General features: G+C 43.1%; 2 protein-coding genes across 4 annotated transcripts in view; one reads left to right on the plus strand and one right to left on the minus strand.

Annotated features, from left to right (window-relative positions):
* The window catches only part of SLC9A7 (solute carrier family 9 member A7), a 171,656-nt gene that overhangs the window by 105,288 nt on the left and 50,419 nt on the right, over positions 1-15,949 (plus strand). The window contains exons 6-11 of one of the 3 annotated variants that reach the window (XM_055437916.2): positions 7,403-7,508; positions 7,845-7,986; positions 9,956-10,061; positions 11,499-11,587; positions 11,679-11,792; positions 14,260-14,371. The exons of 1 other annotated variant lie outside the window; for it this stretch is intronic. In XM_055437916.2, coding sequence (XP_055293891.1) covers positions 7,403-7,508; positions 7,845-7,986; positions 9,956-10,061; positions 11,499-11,587; positions 11,679-11,792; positions 14,260-14,371 — 669 coding nt within the window. Of the gene's footprint in view, positions 1-7,402; positions 7,509-7,844; positions 7,987-9,936; positions 10,062-11,498; positions 11,588-11,678; positions 11,793-14,259; positions 14,372-15,949 lie in introns of all 3 variants that reach the window. One more of the 3 variants, XM_088834144.1, reaches the window with a different exon arrangement.
* CHST7 (carbohydrate sulfotransferase 7) overlaps positions 13,212-15,949 on the minus strand; it is an 85,900-nt gene continuing 83,162 nt past the window's right edge. The window contains exon 2 of the mRNA XM_055437914.2: positions 13,212-13,292. The gene's annotated coding sequence lies outside the window, so the exon portion shown is untranslated. The remainder of the gene's footprint in view (positions 13,293-15,949) is intronic.

A 15,949-nucleotide genomic window follows, 5' to 3' on the forward strand; every position in this document is an offset into this window, starting at 1 on the left:
GAAATATCCCACAAGTATTCACACTTAAAAGAATGGGTCCCCACTGGGAGTCAAGAATTTTATTGTTCTGTCAGGTAACAATAGTTGATATTGGGAGGAGGCTTTTCAGGCTCCCATTTGTGGGTGAGGGCAAGGAGACTGGGAGAGGTGTGAGGCTGCTGGAGGGACCTGGGTCCTCTGGGCTCTCAGGAAATCCCTTGTGGAAGATCTCTCTGCAACAACAGAGCTACTCCCTAAAAATGACCTGCTTGGACCACTGATCTTGATTGACAGGGCATTAAAGGAGAAAGAAAGCTCATATTTTAATGGTGAAGGAGACCAGAGGAAGTAGATCTCAGATTGAGGAGGTGGCTGTATTGAGGAGGTGGCTGCACCCAGAGGCCATTATTTTTTATTATTTCAGTGTAAAACCAGAAGAGGGAGCCATAGAGCCATGAAATTAGGAAAGCTTTTCTGGGCTTCTACCCACCTCACTTACTGTGAGCAGCAGAAATGGATTGAGGTTGAATTTCCTGTAAACAGAAGAAAACATGGGGATAACCCCTTTGAATAATAAAGTTACAGATAATGAAGTCATGCCAGAAAAAGAGGCTCCCAAAGGAGATGAAACTTTATTTATATGCCAACAGAAGCTAAAGGAAGTTAACAAAACGATAGAAGTTAGACCTGTATACATCAGGATTGGACAGTTAAGAAAAGAGTAAAACTAAACAATAGGGATATGAAAAGAGAGCTAACAGAAAGGAATGAAAGGGGGAAGACATAGAGTAAAAGACATGTTAGTTCAGTTCAGTCGCTCAGTTGTATCTGACTCTTTGTGACCCCATGGACTGCAGTACGGCAGACCTCCCTGTCCATCACCAATTCCCGGAATTCACTCAAACTCATGTTGATTGAGTTGGTGATGCCATCCAACCATCTCATCCTCTGTCATCTGCTTCTCCTCCTGCCTTCAATCTTTCCCAGCATCAGGGTCTTTTCCAATGAGTCAGTTCTTTGCATCAGAGGGCCAAAGTATTGGAGTATCAGCTTCAGCATCAGTCCTTTAAATGAATATTCAGGACTGATTTCCTTGAGGATTGACTGGTTGTATCTCCTTGCAGTCCAAGGGACTCTCAAGAGTCTTCTCCAACACCACAGTTCAAAAGCATCAATTCTTCAGCACTCAGCTTTCTTTATAGTCCAACTCTCACATCCATACATGACCACTGGAAAAACTATAGCCTTGACTAGATGGACCTTTGTGGACAAAGTAATGTCTCTGCTTTTTAATATGCTGTCTAGGTTGGTCATAACTTTCCTTCCAAGGAGTAAGCGTCTTTTAATTTCATGGCTGCAGTCACCATCTTCAGTGATTTAGGAGGCCCCCCCCAAAAAAGTCAGCCACTGTTTCCCCTGTTTCCCCATCTATTTGCCATGAAGTGATGGGACCAGATGCCATGATCTTAGTTTTCTGAATGTTGAGTTTTAAGCCAACTTTTTCACTCTCCTCTTTGATCAAGAGGCTGTTTAACTCTTCTTCACTTTCTGCCATAAGGGTAGTATCATCTGCATATATTGCTATTTCTCCCGGCAATCTTGATTCCAGCTTGTGCTTCCTCCAGCCCAGCGTTCCTCATAATGTATTCTGCATATAAGTTAAATAAGCATGGTGACAGTTTACAACCTTGACGTACTCCTTTCCCTATTTGGAACCAGTCTGTTGTTCCATGTTCAGTTCTAAGTGTTGCTTCCTGACTTGCATACAGGTTTCTCAAGAGGCAGGTCAGGTGGTCTGGTATTCCCATCTCTTTCAGAATTTGCCAGTTTGTTGTGGTCCACATAGTCAAAGGCTTTGGCTTAGTCAATAAAGCAGAAATAGATGTTTTCCCGGAACTCTCTTGCTTTTTCGATGATCCAGTGGATGTTGGCAATTTGATCTCTGGTTCTTCTACCTTTTCTGAATCCAGCTTGAACATCTGGAAGTTCACAGTTCATGTACTGTTGAAGCCTGACTTGGAGAATTTTGACCATCACTTTGGTGGTGTGTGAGATGAGTGCAATTGTGTGGTGGTTTGAGCATTCTTTGGCATTTCCATTCTTTGGGATTGGAATGAAAACTGACCTTTTCCAGTCCTGTGGCCACTGCTGAGTTTTCCAAATTTGCTGACATATTGAGTGCAGCACTTTCACAGCATTATCTTTTAGGATTTGAAATAGCTCATCTGGAATTCCATCACCTCCCCTAGCTATTTTCATAGTGATGCTTCCTAAGGCCCTCTTGACTTCGCATTTCAGGATGTCTAGCTCTAGGTTGGTGATCACATCATCGTGATTATCTGGGTCATGAAGATGTTTTTTGTAGTTTTTCTGTGTATTCTTGCCACCTCTTCTTAATATCTTCTGCTTCTGTTAGGTCCATACCATTTCTCTCCTTTATTGTGCCCATCTTTGCATGAAATGTTCCCTTGGTATCTCTGATTTTCTTGAAGAGATCTCTAGTCTTTCCCATTCTATTCTGTTCCTCTTCTTTGCATTGTTCATTTAAGAAGGCCTTCTTTCCTCTCTTTGCTATTCTTTGGAACTCTGAATTCAAATGGGTATATATTTCCTTTTCTCTTTTGCCTTTTGCTTCTCCTTTATTCATAGTTCTTTGTAGTGCCTCCTCAGACAACCATTTTGCCTTTTTATATTTCTTTTCCTTGGGGTTGGTCTTGATCCCTGCCTCCTTTACAATATCACGAACCTTTGTCCATGGTTCTTCAGGCACTCTGTCTATCGGATCTAATCCCTTGAATCTATTTGTCACTTCCACTGTATAATCATAAGGGATTTGATTTAGGTCATACCTGAATGGTCTAGTGGTTTTCCCTACTTTCTTTGATTTGGTCTGAATTTGGCAATGAGGAGTTCATGGTGTGTGCCACAGTCAGCTCCTGGTCTTGTTTTTGCTGACTGTATAGATCTTCTCCATTTTTGGCTGCAAAGAATATAATCAATCTGATTTTGGTATTGACCATCTAGTGATGTCCACATGTAGAGTCTTCTCTTGTGTTGGAAGAGGTGTTTGCTATGACCAGTGCGTTCTCTTGCCAAAACTCTATTAGCCTTTGCCCTGCTTTGTTCCGTGCTCCAAGGCCAAATTTGCCAGTTACTCCAGGTGTTTCTTGACTTCCTATTTTTGCATTCTAGTCCCCTATAATGAAAAGGACATCTTTTTTGAGTGTTAGTTCTAGAAAGTCTTGTAGGTCTTCATAGAACCGTTCAACTTCATCTTCTTCAGCATTACTGGTCTGGGCATAGACTTGGTTTACTGTGGTATTGAATGGTTTGCTGTGGAAATGAACAGAGATCATTCTGTCGTTTTTGAGATTGCATCCAAGTACTGCATTTCAGACTCTTTTGTTGACTATGATGGTTACTCCATCTCTTCTAAAGGGATTCTTTTCCACAGTAGTAGATATAATGGTCATCTAAGTTAAATTTACCCATTCCAGTCCTTTATAGTTCGCTGATTCCTAAAATGTCAGTGTTCACTCTTGCCATCTCCTGTTTGACCACTTCCAATTTTCCTTGGTTTATGGACCTAACATTCCAGGTGCCTATGCAATACTGCTCTTTACAGCAGTGGACTTTACTTCCATCACCAGTCACATCCACAACTGGGTTTTGTTTTTGCTTTCGCTCCCTCTCTTCATTCTTTCTGGAGTTATTTCTCCACTGATCTCTAGTAGCATATTGGGCCCCTACTGACCTGGGGAGTTCATCTTTCATTGTCTTATCTTTTTGCCTTTTCATACAGTTCATGGGGTTCTCAAGGCAAGAATACGGAAGTGGTTTGCCATTCCCGTCTCCAGTGGACCACGTTTTGTCAGAACTCTCCATCATGACCCGTCCATCTTGAGTGGCCCTACACGGGATGGCTCATAGTTTCATTGAGTTAGACAAGGCTGTGGTCCGTGTGATCAGGTTGGTTAGTTTTCTGTGATTGTGGTTTTCAGTCTGTCTGCCCTCTGATGGAGAAGGATAAGAGGCTTATGGAAGCTTCCTGATGGGACAGACAGACTGAGGGGGAAGTTGGGTCTTGTTCTGATGGGCGGGGCCATGTTCAGTAAATCTTTAATCCAATTTTCTGTTGATGGATGGGGCTGTGTTCCCTCCCTGTTATTTACCTGGGGCCAAACTATGGTGGAGGTAATGAAGATAATGGCGACCTCCTTCACAAGGTCCCATGCGTGCACTGCTACACTCAGTGCCCCCAACCCTGCCGCAGGTCACCGCTGACCCGCGCCTCTGCCGGAGACTCCTGGACACTCCTGGGCAAGTCTGAGTCAGTCTCTTGTGGGGTCACTGCTCCTTTCTCCTGGATCCTGGTGCTCACAAGGTTCTGTTTTTGCCCAACAAGAGTCTATTTCCCAGCCCTGTGTAAGTTCTGGCAGCTCTATGGTGGGGTTAATGGCAACCTTCTCCAAGAGGGCTTATGTCATACCCAAGTCTGCTGCACCCAGAGCCCCTGCTCCTACGGCAGTCCACTGCTGAGCCATACCTCCACAGGAGATGCTCAAACACAGTTCTGTCTCAGTCTCTGTGGGTCTCTGGGTCCTGGTGCACACAAGGTTTGTTTGAGCCCTCTAAACATTTCTGGCAGGTATGGGGTTTGATTCTAAAGGTGATTTCACCCCTTCTACTGTCATTCTGGGGCTTCTCCTTTGCTTTTGGATGTGGGGTATCTCCTCAGGGCTGTTCCAGGGCCATGCAGCCACCACGCAGCTGCTGCTCTAGCGCCTACCATCTTCCTGGGACTTCTCTGCCCTTAGATGTGGGGTATCTCCTCACCTCTGCCCCCACGCTGTGCAGCCACTGCTCCCAAAGATGGTGACTGCAACCAAGAAATTAAACGATGCTTGCTCCTTGGAAGAAAAGTTATGACCAACCTAGACAGCATATTAAAAAGCAGAGACATTACTTTGGCAACAAAAGTCCGTCTAGTCAAAGCTGTGGTTTTTCCGGTAGTCATGTATGGATGTGAGAGTTGGACTATAAACCAAGCTGAGCACTGAAGAATTGATGCTTTTGAACTGTGGTGTTGGCCAAGACTCTTGAGAGTCCCTTGGACTGCAAGGAGATCCAACCAGTCAATCCTCAAAGAAATCAGCCCTGAATATTCAATGGAAGGACTGATGCTGAAGCTGATACTCCAATACTTTGGCTCTCTGATGCGAAGAACTGACTCATTGGAAAAGACCCTGATGCTGGGAAAGATTGAAGGCAGGAGGAGAAGCGGACGACAGAGGATGAGATGGTTGGATGGCATCACCGACTCAATGGACATGAGTTTGAGTAAACTCTGGGAGTTGGCAGTGGACAGGAGGTCTGGCATGCTGCAGTCCATGGGGTTGCAAAGAGTCATACATGACTGAGCGACTGAACTGAACTGTGATTGGGATGGAATATATTGTGAAGCGCTTCTGTGGGGGTTGGCAAAGTTGCAATTTCCTGCACTGGATGATGGTTACAAAAGTGGTTTGTTTATAATACTGCTAAATATCTGGGTATATTCTAATTGTATCAGTCAGTAATATGTTTGGTTGCAAATAACAGGATGGTCTGGCTAATACTAACTTAAACAGAGAGCTGGTTATCTTGGCTAAGAGCTTCGAGCTGGTGCCATGGCTCCCACATCAGGCATTCAGTCTTTCTAGTGCACTACCTTAGGATTTCAGACACACCTTAACTGCCCCATGGAGGCAAGATGACCGCACTATATCGAGTCTTCACCCTCTTCCAGGCAGCAAGAGGTGGCACTCCCCACAAGGGAAGCTAAAGAAATGAGTTTAGTTACTCAGTTTCTTATGGCAGAAACTATCAAAACAAAAGGTAGTTGAATGTGAGTGTTGCGAGTGAACCCCACCTGCATGTACAGATTAGAGTGGTGGTTCTTAACTGGGGATGATTCTGCCCCATCACAGCAGAAGTTCAGCAATGTATGGAGACATTTTTGGTTGTCAAAGCTTGGCAGGGGAAAGTGTGTGGTGCTACTGGTATCTTGTGGGTAAAGGCCATGGATACTGCTAAACTATCTTATGGCACATCAGGTGGCCCCCACGACAAAGAGTTATATGGCCCCAACTATCAGTAGAACCAAAGTCCAGAAACTCCAAAACCCTTTCGGTGTTCCATAAGGTCAAAACTGATTTAAGAATAATAGTAGTATATCATTTGTCTTTTTTGCTTACATTCTTTCTTAGAAGTATACTGTTGAGTGGAATTTTCCAGGGCTTACATAATTGTGACACTGACTCCCTATCGATCAAATATAGAAACAGATGTGAAAACCATGTTCCATTACTTCAGATATTAAAAAGACCTGAGAAAATGTAAAACAGTAGTTGTCTTTACACTATTTTATGGAAAAAAATATTATTTTTCAGTAAAAGAAGTTAACATAGAATGGGTTTACTAGTCATTTAAATGAATAAATATTTAATTTTTTGTTTTACTCAATACAGTAAATATTGAAAACTATAACCCGCAAAATTAAAACTCTTTGCTGGCCTCAGAATTTTTTAAGGATGTAAAGGAGTCCTGAGATCAAAAGTGTGAGAGCTACTGGTCTGGAAAAAAGTTGATTTTTAAATAGCTGTGAAATGTAAAACCCGTGAGAAGTGTAATTATGTATAGTCTGTCTTAAATGAGGACTTGCATTATTTTACAGATCTTTAGTAAAGCCTTCTCTGTGCCCTGATCCTATGCTGGAATCTGGGAGCATGATGATCAATAAAATAGGATTTCATTGCAGCAATGTGGATGGACCTGGAAATTATCATACTAAGTGAAATAAGACAATGGAAGACAAATAGCATATGATATCATTTATATGTTGAATCTAAAATACAACAGAAATGAACCTATCTGTGAAACAGAAACAGACTCACACAGAGACATAGAAAACAGACTTGTGGTTGCCAAGATGGAGGGGTGTAGGGAAGCGATGGGTTGGAAATTTGGGATTAACAGATGTAAACTATTATATATAGAATGAATAAACAGCAAGGTCCTGCTGTATAGTACAGGGAACTATATTCAATATCCTGTGATAAACCATAATGGAAAAAAATATGGAAAAGAATATATGTGTATAGCTGAATCACTTTGCTGTACAGCAGAAGTTAACACAACATAGTAAATCAACCATACTTCAATAAAATAAAAAATAAAATGGGGTTTCTGCCTTAAAAGAGATTTCAACCTATCAGTAGAGCCAAGTCATATTAATTGTGATGATTTTTAAAGTTCTGTAGTAGAAGTATTTTCATAGTGTGATGGGATTACAGTGGAAAGCACAGTGTTGTTAGAATCAAGAATCATATCACTCCTCATTCAGAAACTGCAACCAATTTATATGCTTTTGGCCCACTTTTAGTGACCGTACTGGCGATATTTAATGAATTGCATGCAGACGTGGACCTTTACGCACTTCTGTTTGGAGAAAGTGTCCTAAATGATGCTGTTGCCATTGTACTGTCCTCGTAAGTAACAATATTTCTGCCTGGGAAAAGAGACTCTGGCTTCCTGAATGCTCTGGGCTAAAATCAGAGGCCCACCTTAAAAGTGTTAAATTTTGAATTGGGTGCTTTTCTAAATGAGGTTTATAGACTTAGTTGATAAAGTTATGTTGCTTTGTGCAGTGGGCAGTGATCAGAACGCTGATACCTTCATAATATGGCGACTGCAGGTTAAATTAAATGAATACACCATGGGGAGTGCTCTGCAGAGTGTAGATATCTATGTTTGTCGATACTTGTAAGTACCATGGTGTAAAACCAGCCCAGTATTTTCTAATTCTCTCTCTCTTTAAACTCCAGGTCTATTGTTGCCTACCAGCCAGCGGGGCTGAACACTCACGCCTTTGATGCTGCTGCCTTTTTTAAATCAGTTGGCATTTTTCTAGGTATATTTAGTGGCTCTTTTACCATGGGAGCTGTGACTGGTGTCGTGACTGCTCTAATATCCTTTCTGTGGTTTCTGCACCCGCCTGAGTATGATTATGTGACCTTGCACTTGTGAAAAGAAAGTTCTCATTTCCTCCTTTCAGAAATGAATCTTAAATTGGTTGTTCCACTGGGGGCTAGGGGCCCCTGAAATGTCATCCTTTGGTAAAACTTGACAGTCGATGGCCTGTCAGAGAAAATGTTTGAGAGTGTAGCTCTGGGCTTAGCTCTGTCCTCACCTTTGTGTTTTTCTTCTTCCTATAAATCAGTTGGAGACAGGAACTTGGAGGAAGTGTCATTTGGGGGGGTGTGGGAGGTGGCACAGAAACAGTAGAAGAGCCAGGAGGCTGGGAATTGGAGACCACCTGTCAGGAGGCTGAAAGGAAGCAGGCTGTGAAGTACTTTAGCCCCAGACTGGCTGCTGTCATCTGCTGTTCCATGCCATATGGGGCTAACATGGCCTTCACTAGCCAGGGGCTGTCTCTGGGAATTATAGCAAGATGGCCTTCCTTAAGCTGAGGACTGCGTGATATTGAGTTAAAAACCAACAAGCCAGTCAACCAACCAGCATAAAAGCAAAGTGTTGGAATGAGCAGGCAAACCTTCCACAGGTGCGCTGAGTTCATCAAATCTTCTTCCAATAGCATATAGATCACCAGGGACCAATACAGATGTAATGGGAGCCACAAATGTGAGCCCAATCTTTTCAGCCTGCAGTAGATACAGAGATTATTAATGGAATTTATACAAGTTAGTAATGAGATTTTATCCCTTCAGGTTTTGTACCAAGTCTTTGAAATATGGTGTGTATTTTGCTCTTACAGGATATCTCAATTCAGACTAGCCATATTTAAGTGTTGGATAGTTACATGGGTCTAGCGGCTATCATATTGGACTGTGCAGATGTAGATTGCTTTCTTCCTCAAGGCTCTCTGATGCTCTGAGGACTTATATTGCTCAGTGAAACCACTCATGACATGGTTCTAAGCTGCGCTGCCCCCCCCACCCCGCCGCCACTCCGTGGAATGGCAGTGTGAGGAAGGGAATTGCCAATTCCAAAAAGTGACATTTTGTAGTTAACCCTGCAGTTGTGCATTTCTCCCTCCCACTCTCCCTCATGCATGCATTAAGCACCTGTGATGGACTCAGGCCTTAGTAGTCCACAGAGGTCAGAGTTTCCCTGCCACATCTTCCGAGGCCTGCCTGAGGCACTCCCAGCACTGCCGGAACCCACCTCCCAGTCACACCTCAGGCCTCAACTGTACATCTCAGAAATATGGGCATTGCCAGGAGCACAGAGAGCCCATTTCCAGTTCCTTTGGAAAGCTTGACTTGATTTAAAAAAAAAAAACAGCTTTATTGAGAGGAAATCCACATGCTGTAAACTTCACCCATTTGAAGTGTATAATTCATTGGTTTTTGGTATATTACATTATTATTATTATTTTTTGTTTTGTTTTGTTTAATTTATTTTATTTTTTTAAAAGTAATTTATTTTTTATTGGAGGCAAATTATTTTACAATATTATATTGGTTGGTTTTGCCATACATTGACATGAATTCGCCCCGGGTTTACATAAGTTCCCCCTCCTGATTATTATTTTTTAATTGTGGTAAAATATGCCTAACATAAAGTTTGCCACTTACCCATTTTATATATACAGTTCAGTGGCATTAGGTGCATCCACTGGTGTTGTGTGACCATCGCCACCATTTCCAGAACCTTTCTCATCATCTGCAACAGAAACTGTGTGCCTGTTGAATAGTATCCTCCCTATCCCCCCACTCCCAGCCCTCAGAAACCTCCATTCTACTAGAGAAGCTTCATTTTCTTTATATTCAAAATCATGCAGCAGCTTTGTGGCCCCAAAGGAAGAGTTGAAGGGAAAGAGTAGCCCTTTGGGGAGGGGTCCTGGGCTAACAGAGAATGATTCTCAGTGCCCGTGATGCTCGTTGCTGGAGACAGTTCCTTGACAGGAGCTGACGTGACCAAGTTCACCAAGCTGCACTGCTTTCCCCTGCTGGAGACTGCGCTCTTCTTTTTGATGTCGTGGAGCACGTTCCTCTTGGCAGAAGCCTGTGGGTTCACAGGTGGGTTTCCTCTGCCCTTGGGTCGCCCTTACCCTCACTGTGGCTGGAGCTGTGGGAGCTTTAAGGGAGGGCAAAATTCTTAATAGCTGTGGCCTGGAGTTGATAAACCGCTCACAGAATGTCCATATGCAGGATTGCTGAGTGAGGCCTGTGTGCTGCCTTAGGAACAGTTTTCCCCAAAGCTATATATTTTTTACAGGATAAGCTTTATTGTTTCAAATCTTTGAGTACTCGTTCTGACCATAAATAGATGCCTAGCTGCAAAAGTTACCAAATATATTAATACCTTGTTTGTAAAGTGAAAGTGAAAGTCGCTCAGTCATGTCCAACCCTTTGCAACCCCATGGACTATACAATCCGTGGAATTCTCCAGGACAGCATACTGGAGTGGGTAGCCTTTCCCCACTCCAGGGCATCTTACCAACCCAGGGATCGAACACAGGTCTACCCGCATTTCAGATGGATTCTTTACCAGCTGAGTCACAAGGGAAGCCCCCCTTGTTTGTATCCTCCCCTGAATTGCTACGTTACTTTACAGACAGTAGTGATAACAAGCAAAATATATATCCTTTTAAAGATCATTTTGCATCTACTCAGATGAGTGTGAGCACAAGTTTTCCTTGTTTTGTGTCTGGTCTGTTTAATCACTGCTTTTTAAGACTGTGTTTTTATGGTGGTAGATTCATAGATTATTAGTGTGGGTGATTGTGTGGTGGTACTTCTTCACATTCTCTCATTAAAAAAAAAAACACTTAATCAATGGATTTGTTCTGTTAGAAAACTCAATTACAGTTGCTCTCCGTAACCCAGGTAATTAGGAAGTGCTTTTCATCATCTTTTCTAAATACTACAAAGTATCTTTATGTGACCTACTTCCTTTAAAACTTGACAACCATCTGTAAATATATAGGCAAAGTTCCAGGTGTGTTAATTGTCTTCAACAACAAAATAATCACTATTAACCAGAAATCTAGATTTTTCAGCGCTGGGATAAATGGACTAGTACTCTGGATCCATTTTGTCTGAATCCCTGGACCATGCAAAAAGACAAAGCATTGGTTTGAAATTAAATTCATTCATTCAGCAAACAGGAATATGACACAAGTGTGTGACCAGTACACACTTCACAGTCTCTAAGAGGGAGTGAATGCTAAATGCCACATGGTCAATTCAGTAGGAGTTTAGAAGAGGGGTGAGAATACCCTTAAAACTGGAGCAGGGGGGAAAATTGAGGGCCTTGGCTTTGAAGGAGAGCAGAGTTGGGAGAAGCAAAGGTTGATATGAGAAGTGGGGGCGGGGGCACTTTCAGTAATAGGCAACATTCCAAAACTTTCAAGAAGTGAAAGGCTTTCCTACCTTAACTTTTTGTTTCAGGGAGAGATTGTTTCCAGCTTCTTTTGCTGCCCCCTATGGATTTTTCTTGAATTCTCTTGCCAGGTGTGGTAGCTGTCCTTTTCTGTGGAATCACACAAGCTCATTACACCTACAACAATCTGTCAGTGGAATCCAGAAGCCGAACGAAGCAGGTGAGGGAGAGTCATGTGTCCTCACCAGTGATCTGGAATACGAGGGAGCGGACCCACGGGGTTTACGATTTGCTTTTCCCTTTCCATGCAGCTCTTTGAGGTATTACACTTCCTGGCAGAGAACTTCATCTTCTCCTACATGGGCCTGGCACTGTTTACCTTCCAGAAGCATGTTTTCAGCCCTGTTTTCATCATTGGAGCTTTTGTATCCTTTTTTGGTTCCACCATTTTCTACACAGAGAGATGACCGCTTCCAAGGAAGCTATAACAACAATAATCTCTGGTTTGGCGGGGAGGTGACTGAACCAGCACTGGTTCATGGTGTTTTTATGATGAGAAGGCTTAAATGGTAAATGTATAAAGCTAAAAGTATTTGATTTCAAGGACTGATGTTGATTCTAGTTGTTTTCTGTGTTGATGTTGTTGTTTAGTAACTAAGTCATGTCCTATTCTTTGTGACCCCATGGACTGCAGCATGCCAGGCTTCCTTGTCCTTCACCATCTCCTGGAGTTTGCTTAAACTTATGTCCATTGAGTTGGTGATGACATCCAACCATCTCATCCTCTATCACCCTCTTCTCCTGTTGCCCTCAATGTTTCCCGGCATCAGGGTTTTTTTTTTCCAGTGAGTTGGCTCTTCACATCAAGTGGCCAAAGTATTGGAGCTTCAGCATCAGTCCTTCCAATGAATATTCAGGGTGTTGTTTCTAGTTACCCTTTCTTCATTTTTTGTGTCAGATGGCCTTTCTCTTACACAGGTGGTTGGCAGGTGGTAATTTGTTTTGTAAAGCATCCTTCCTAACAGATCTAAAAATCGGCAACCCATATCTGTCTCCCAGATTGTTTTTTTCTCATTGGCACATGAATTCCAATCCAAGAGGTTAAGCTTCTGTGACCCTTGGTCTCAACTGCACACGGGTACAGGCAGCCTGCCTGTGGTGTGTGTGCTTTCACTCACGCCTTCCCATGGTGGAAAAGACCCCCTTTTTTTTCAAAAAAGGAAATGGAGAGGAATGGAAGATAAAATGGAGAAATGCTTGGTTCCTTGATTTAATCCCATTGTGACAGTAGTTTTTAGGAAGGGAGACAGTTTGGGGGTTGGCTCCTCTGAACTGAGGAGATACATGAATGCCCAGCAGTGCATTGATAGATGAGGGCTTTGCTCTCTTGGCTTCAGACCCTATTGTTTTCATTAAAGTGAACTCTTCTGGGCTTTGAAACTATAGCAGTTCAATTGCAAACCCAGAGCAGGAGGCTACTATTGCTGTCTATTCACTTTTGCCTTTTCTGAGGCCTCACGGATATCCTTAGATCTTGGGCTGCTGGTCCCCCAAAGAGGAGTGTTTTTCTCTTCCGAGCTTTTCACTTATTGTGGAGGAATACTGATACTCACCAAGCAGCTAGAGAGCGAGACAGTGGCCTCATGCCATGCCAGACTTCTGCCTGTTAAGAGTATTATCTGCTTCAACTGGGCTCATTTCCTAGGTTTACACACTCACCAGACAAAGAGCTAAAGATCTGGCAGATCAGTGTTTTTATTCTTAAGAAAGACCTTGCATGTCGCTGTGATTTGTATTCTTAGCATGGCATCCTGTGAGACATAGTGAAAGCGCTGCCCTTGTTTATGGTGGGGCCGCTTTTCGGGGGGAGCCAGGGCCTCTGTGAATCCTGAAGGCCACTTCCACTTGAGGACTCCTCTTCCCTCCTGTTAAAAACAAAACAAACACAACAGTAGCAAAAAGGAAAAGAGGGAGAGAGAGAATAGAAGCAGAGAAGTTCAAATTATATCCTAGGGAAGGCAGAAGAGAGTCCCACCCTCGCTTCTGTCTGAAACAGCTGCAGCTCCGGCAGCTGGTGGTTGCTCTGCTGAAACGGAAGCTCCCTGTTCCTCTGGCTTGCACAGAGGTTTCCTGCTGTGAGCAGGGCAGTGTGCCTCTCTCTGTTGGACTCTGTTTTAAACTCAGCAAGTGACGAATGACCAGTTTCCCTGAATTCTTTGGTTTGCACAGTGAGTTCCTCTTCCACACTCTGCCTTTCCTCCATCTCTTACCTCCCCAAAGACATGTTAGCCACTTTGACAGAGAACTCTCCCCAGGCTGATCCTGGTGAGGAATATGAATGTGTCTTCATTGTATAAATACTGTAAGCTTCCCCACCTCTTACTTGTAGGCTCTTCCTGGTCATACACACCCTGAATGTTTACCAAAGCTTAGAACCTTACCCAGCAAACCTTCTGTTTATAGTTTGACTCAGGTTAGTAATTTTTTTCTTCTTATGATTTTTTTTCCCTCCCATTAGAGTCCAAACACACTCTTTACTTCTCTTAACTCTGCACCCCAACCATGGTACCTTATCTTCTCTCTGGACTCATTTTTTTAGATAGATCAGAGACTTGGCCTGTATCAGTTTAATCAGATCAAAAAGTTAAAACAGTGTGTTTAACAGGCCAGAAATTATCTCTGTGAGCTGGAGGTTGGAAAAATTGGTGAGTTGAATCCCACTTGCTGCTGAAACTTGTTTAGAGGCAAATAAGACAGCCTGCCTTCTCTGTGCAACTTTTCTCATCATAACAAGGTGTCAAGGCATTCCTGAAATTCTCTGCCCAATCAGAGGTTGTGTGAAAATGCCATTTGGGAAACATGTTGAGCCCTTAACCTCCACCTGGTGGTCAGGTTGCCATCTTCTTGGGCAGAGCCGCCCACATCTACCCACTTTCCTTCTTCCTCAACTTGGGCAGAAGGCACAAGATTGGCTGGAATTTTCAACACATGATGATGTTTTCAGGTAAAAAAAATGTCAATAAAGTGAGTTAAATAGAGCTGATACTGATTTTGTAAACCATACTACCACATGTGAACATTTTCCTCTAAAATATTTGCATGTTTATCTCTACCACCCAAGGAGATATATACCTGGAGATATATATGTATTTAGAGTGCTTGATTGTTTTCTAGTAGGTGTTCATAACCCTTAATCTTCCAGAAGGGCTTCAGACCTATAATTAGAAGGAAAATAAGTCTTTAATGATGAAGAGTACAGGCCAAATTATTTGACACCTCCCAGCTTCAGTGTCCTCTCATAATGAAATTGAAATAATCAATTGAGATCCCTCCTAGCTCTAACTTTCTAAGAAATAAAATACACTCACATTAGCAAGATGAATCCCAAACTGGAGATAAGAGCCATGATAGTTCTGCTTGACTTACACTGTCTCCCAGATGCCCCTTGTTCACTATAAAGCCTAGAAAAGTGGAGAAGCCACTGAAGGGACAAAGGACAATAAAGAAATACGTGAAGGAAAAGAAAGGAGAGAGCAATTGGCATGAACAGATGGTTCAGTGAGAGTGGAAAACATCTAATTTTACAGACAAGACTCAAGTAAGAGCATCCCTGCAGAGCAGAGGGAGAAGATAGTGGGGCAAAAGGCCACTGTGACCCTTAGAGGTACCTCTGTCTGGGAAGGGGGAGGGGATGTTCAAGAGGGACGGCAAGTGGCAGCCCTTTACTGCCACACAGTAGTTCTTGGAGGCCTCAGAGAGTCATTCTAAAATCATATCATTAGGCACTGCTCAGCAAAGCAATTGTGTTGTCTAGTACTCCCTTGCATCTCCATTTAAGTACACAGCCAGCCCTAAAGATTTCCTTTCACTCTGACACACGTTTGTTGGGCATTCCCTTCATAAAAGCCACACTTCTAGGTTGTGGAGGATACAGAAACCAGCCTCCCTCAGGGAGCTCACAGTCCACTGAGGGGAGACACTATAAAAAAGCTCACTTTCTCCCAAGAGAGGGTGGTAAATTGCACAAAAGAGATGTGGCATAAATGTGGAGAAAAGCAGGGCCCAGGGCCATCTTCATCCAGGGGGTAGCCTTCCAACTGGGCTTGGATGCAGTGGCATTTCAGGAGGCAGAAGGTCAGAAGGGCAGGAAAGCATTGCTGTGTGTGGCCTTTTTAGGGAAGGGTAATGGTCTGGTTTAAACATGAGACACACAGGCTAATGCAGAATGTGGGTGAGGTTGGAAAGGGAAATGTCATGTGAATTGGTGCAAACCTTCAAGTTGCATGTGTGTGAATCACCTATTGGGCTGGTTAAAGCTGATTTCTTGGCCCTACCACCAGAGAGTGATTCTGAGGGAATGGAGTGGGCCCCAATAATTTGCAGCTCTAATGTTTTCTCAGCTGTTGCTGCTGCTGATGGTGGTTTGAGGACCACACCTTGAGAATCATTGCTGGAGTCTAGACCACAGAGAAGCCACAGTGCCATGCCAAAGAGTTGGGCTTTTATTCAAGAGCATCTGGGAAACATTAGAAGCTTCTTAGGAGGGCAAAACAGAGCAGAGCCTCCATACATATGAGAAAAA

The sequence above is a fragment of the Moschus berezovskii genome, chromosome X (genome assembly GCF_049115385.1).
Source record: "Moschus berezovskii isolate FMDL1 chromosome X, NW_MosBer_1.0, whole genome shotgun sequence".
Lineage (NCBI taxonomy): Eukaryota > Metazoa > Chordata > Mammalia > Artiodactyla > Moschidae > Moschus > Moschus berezovskii.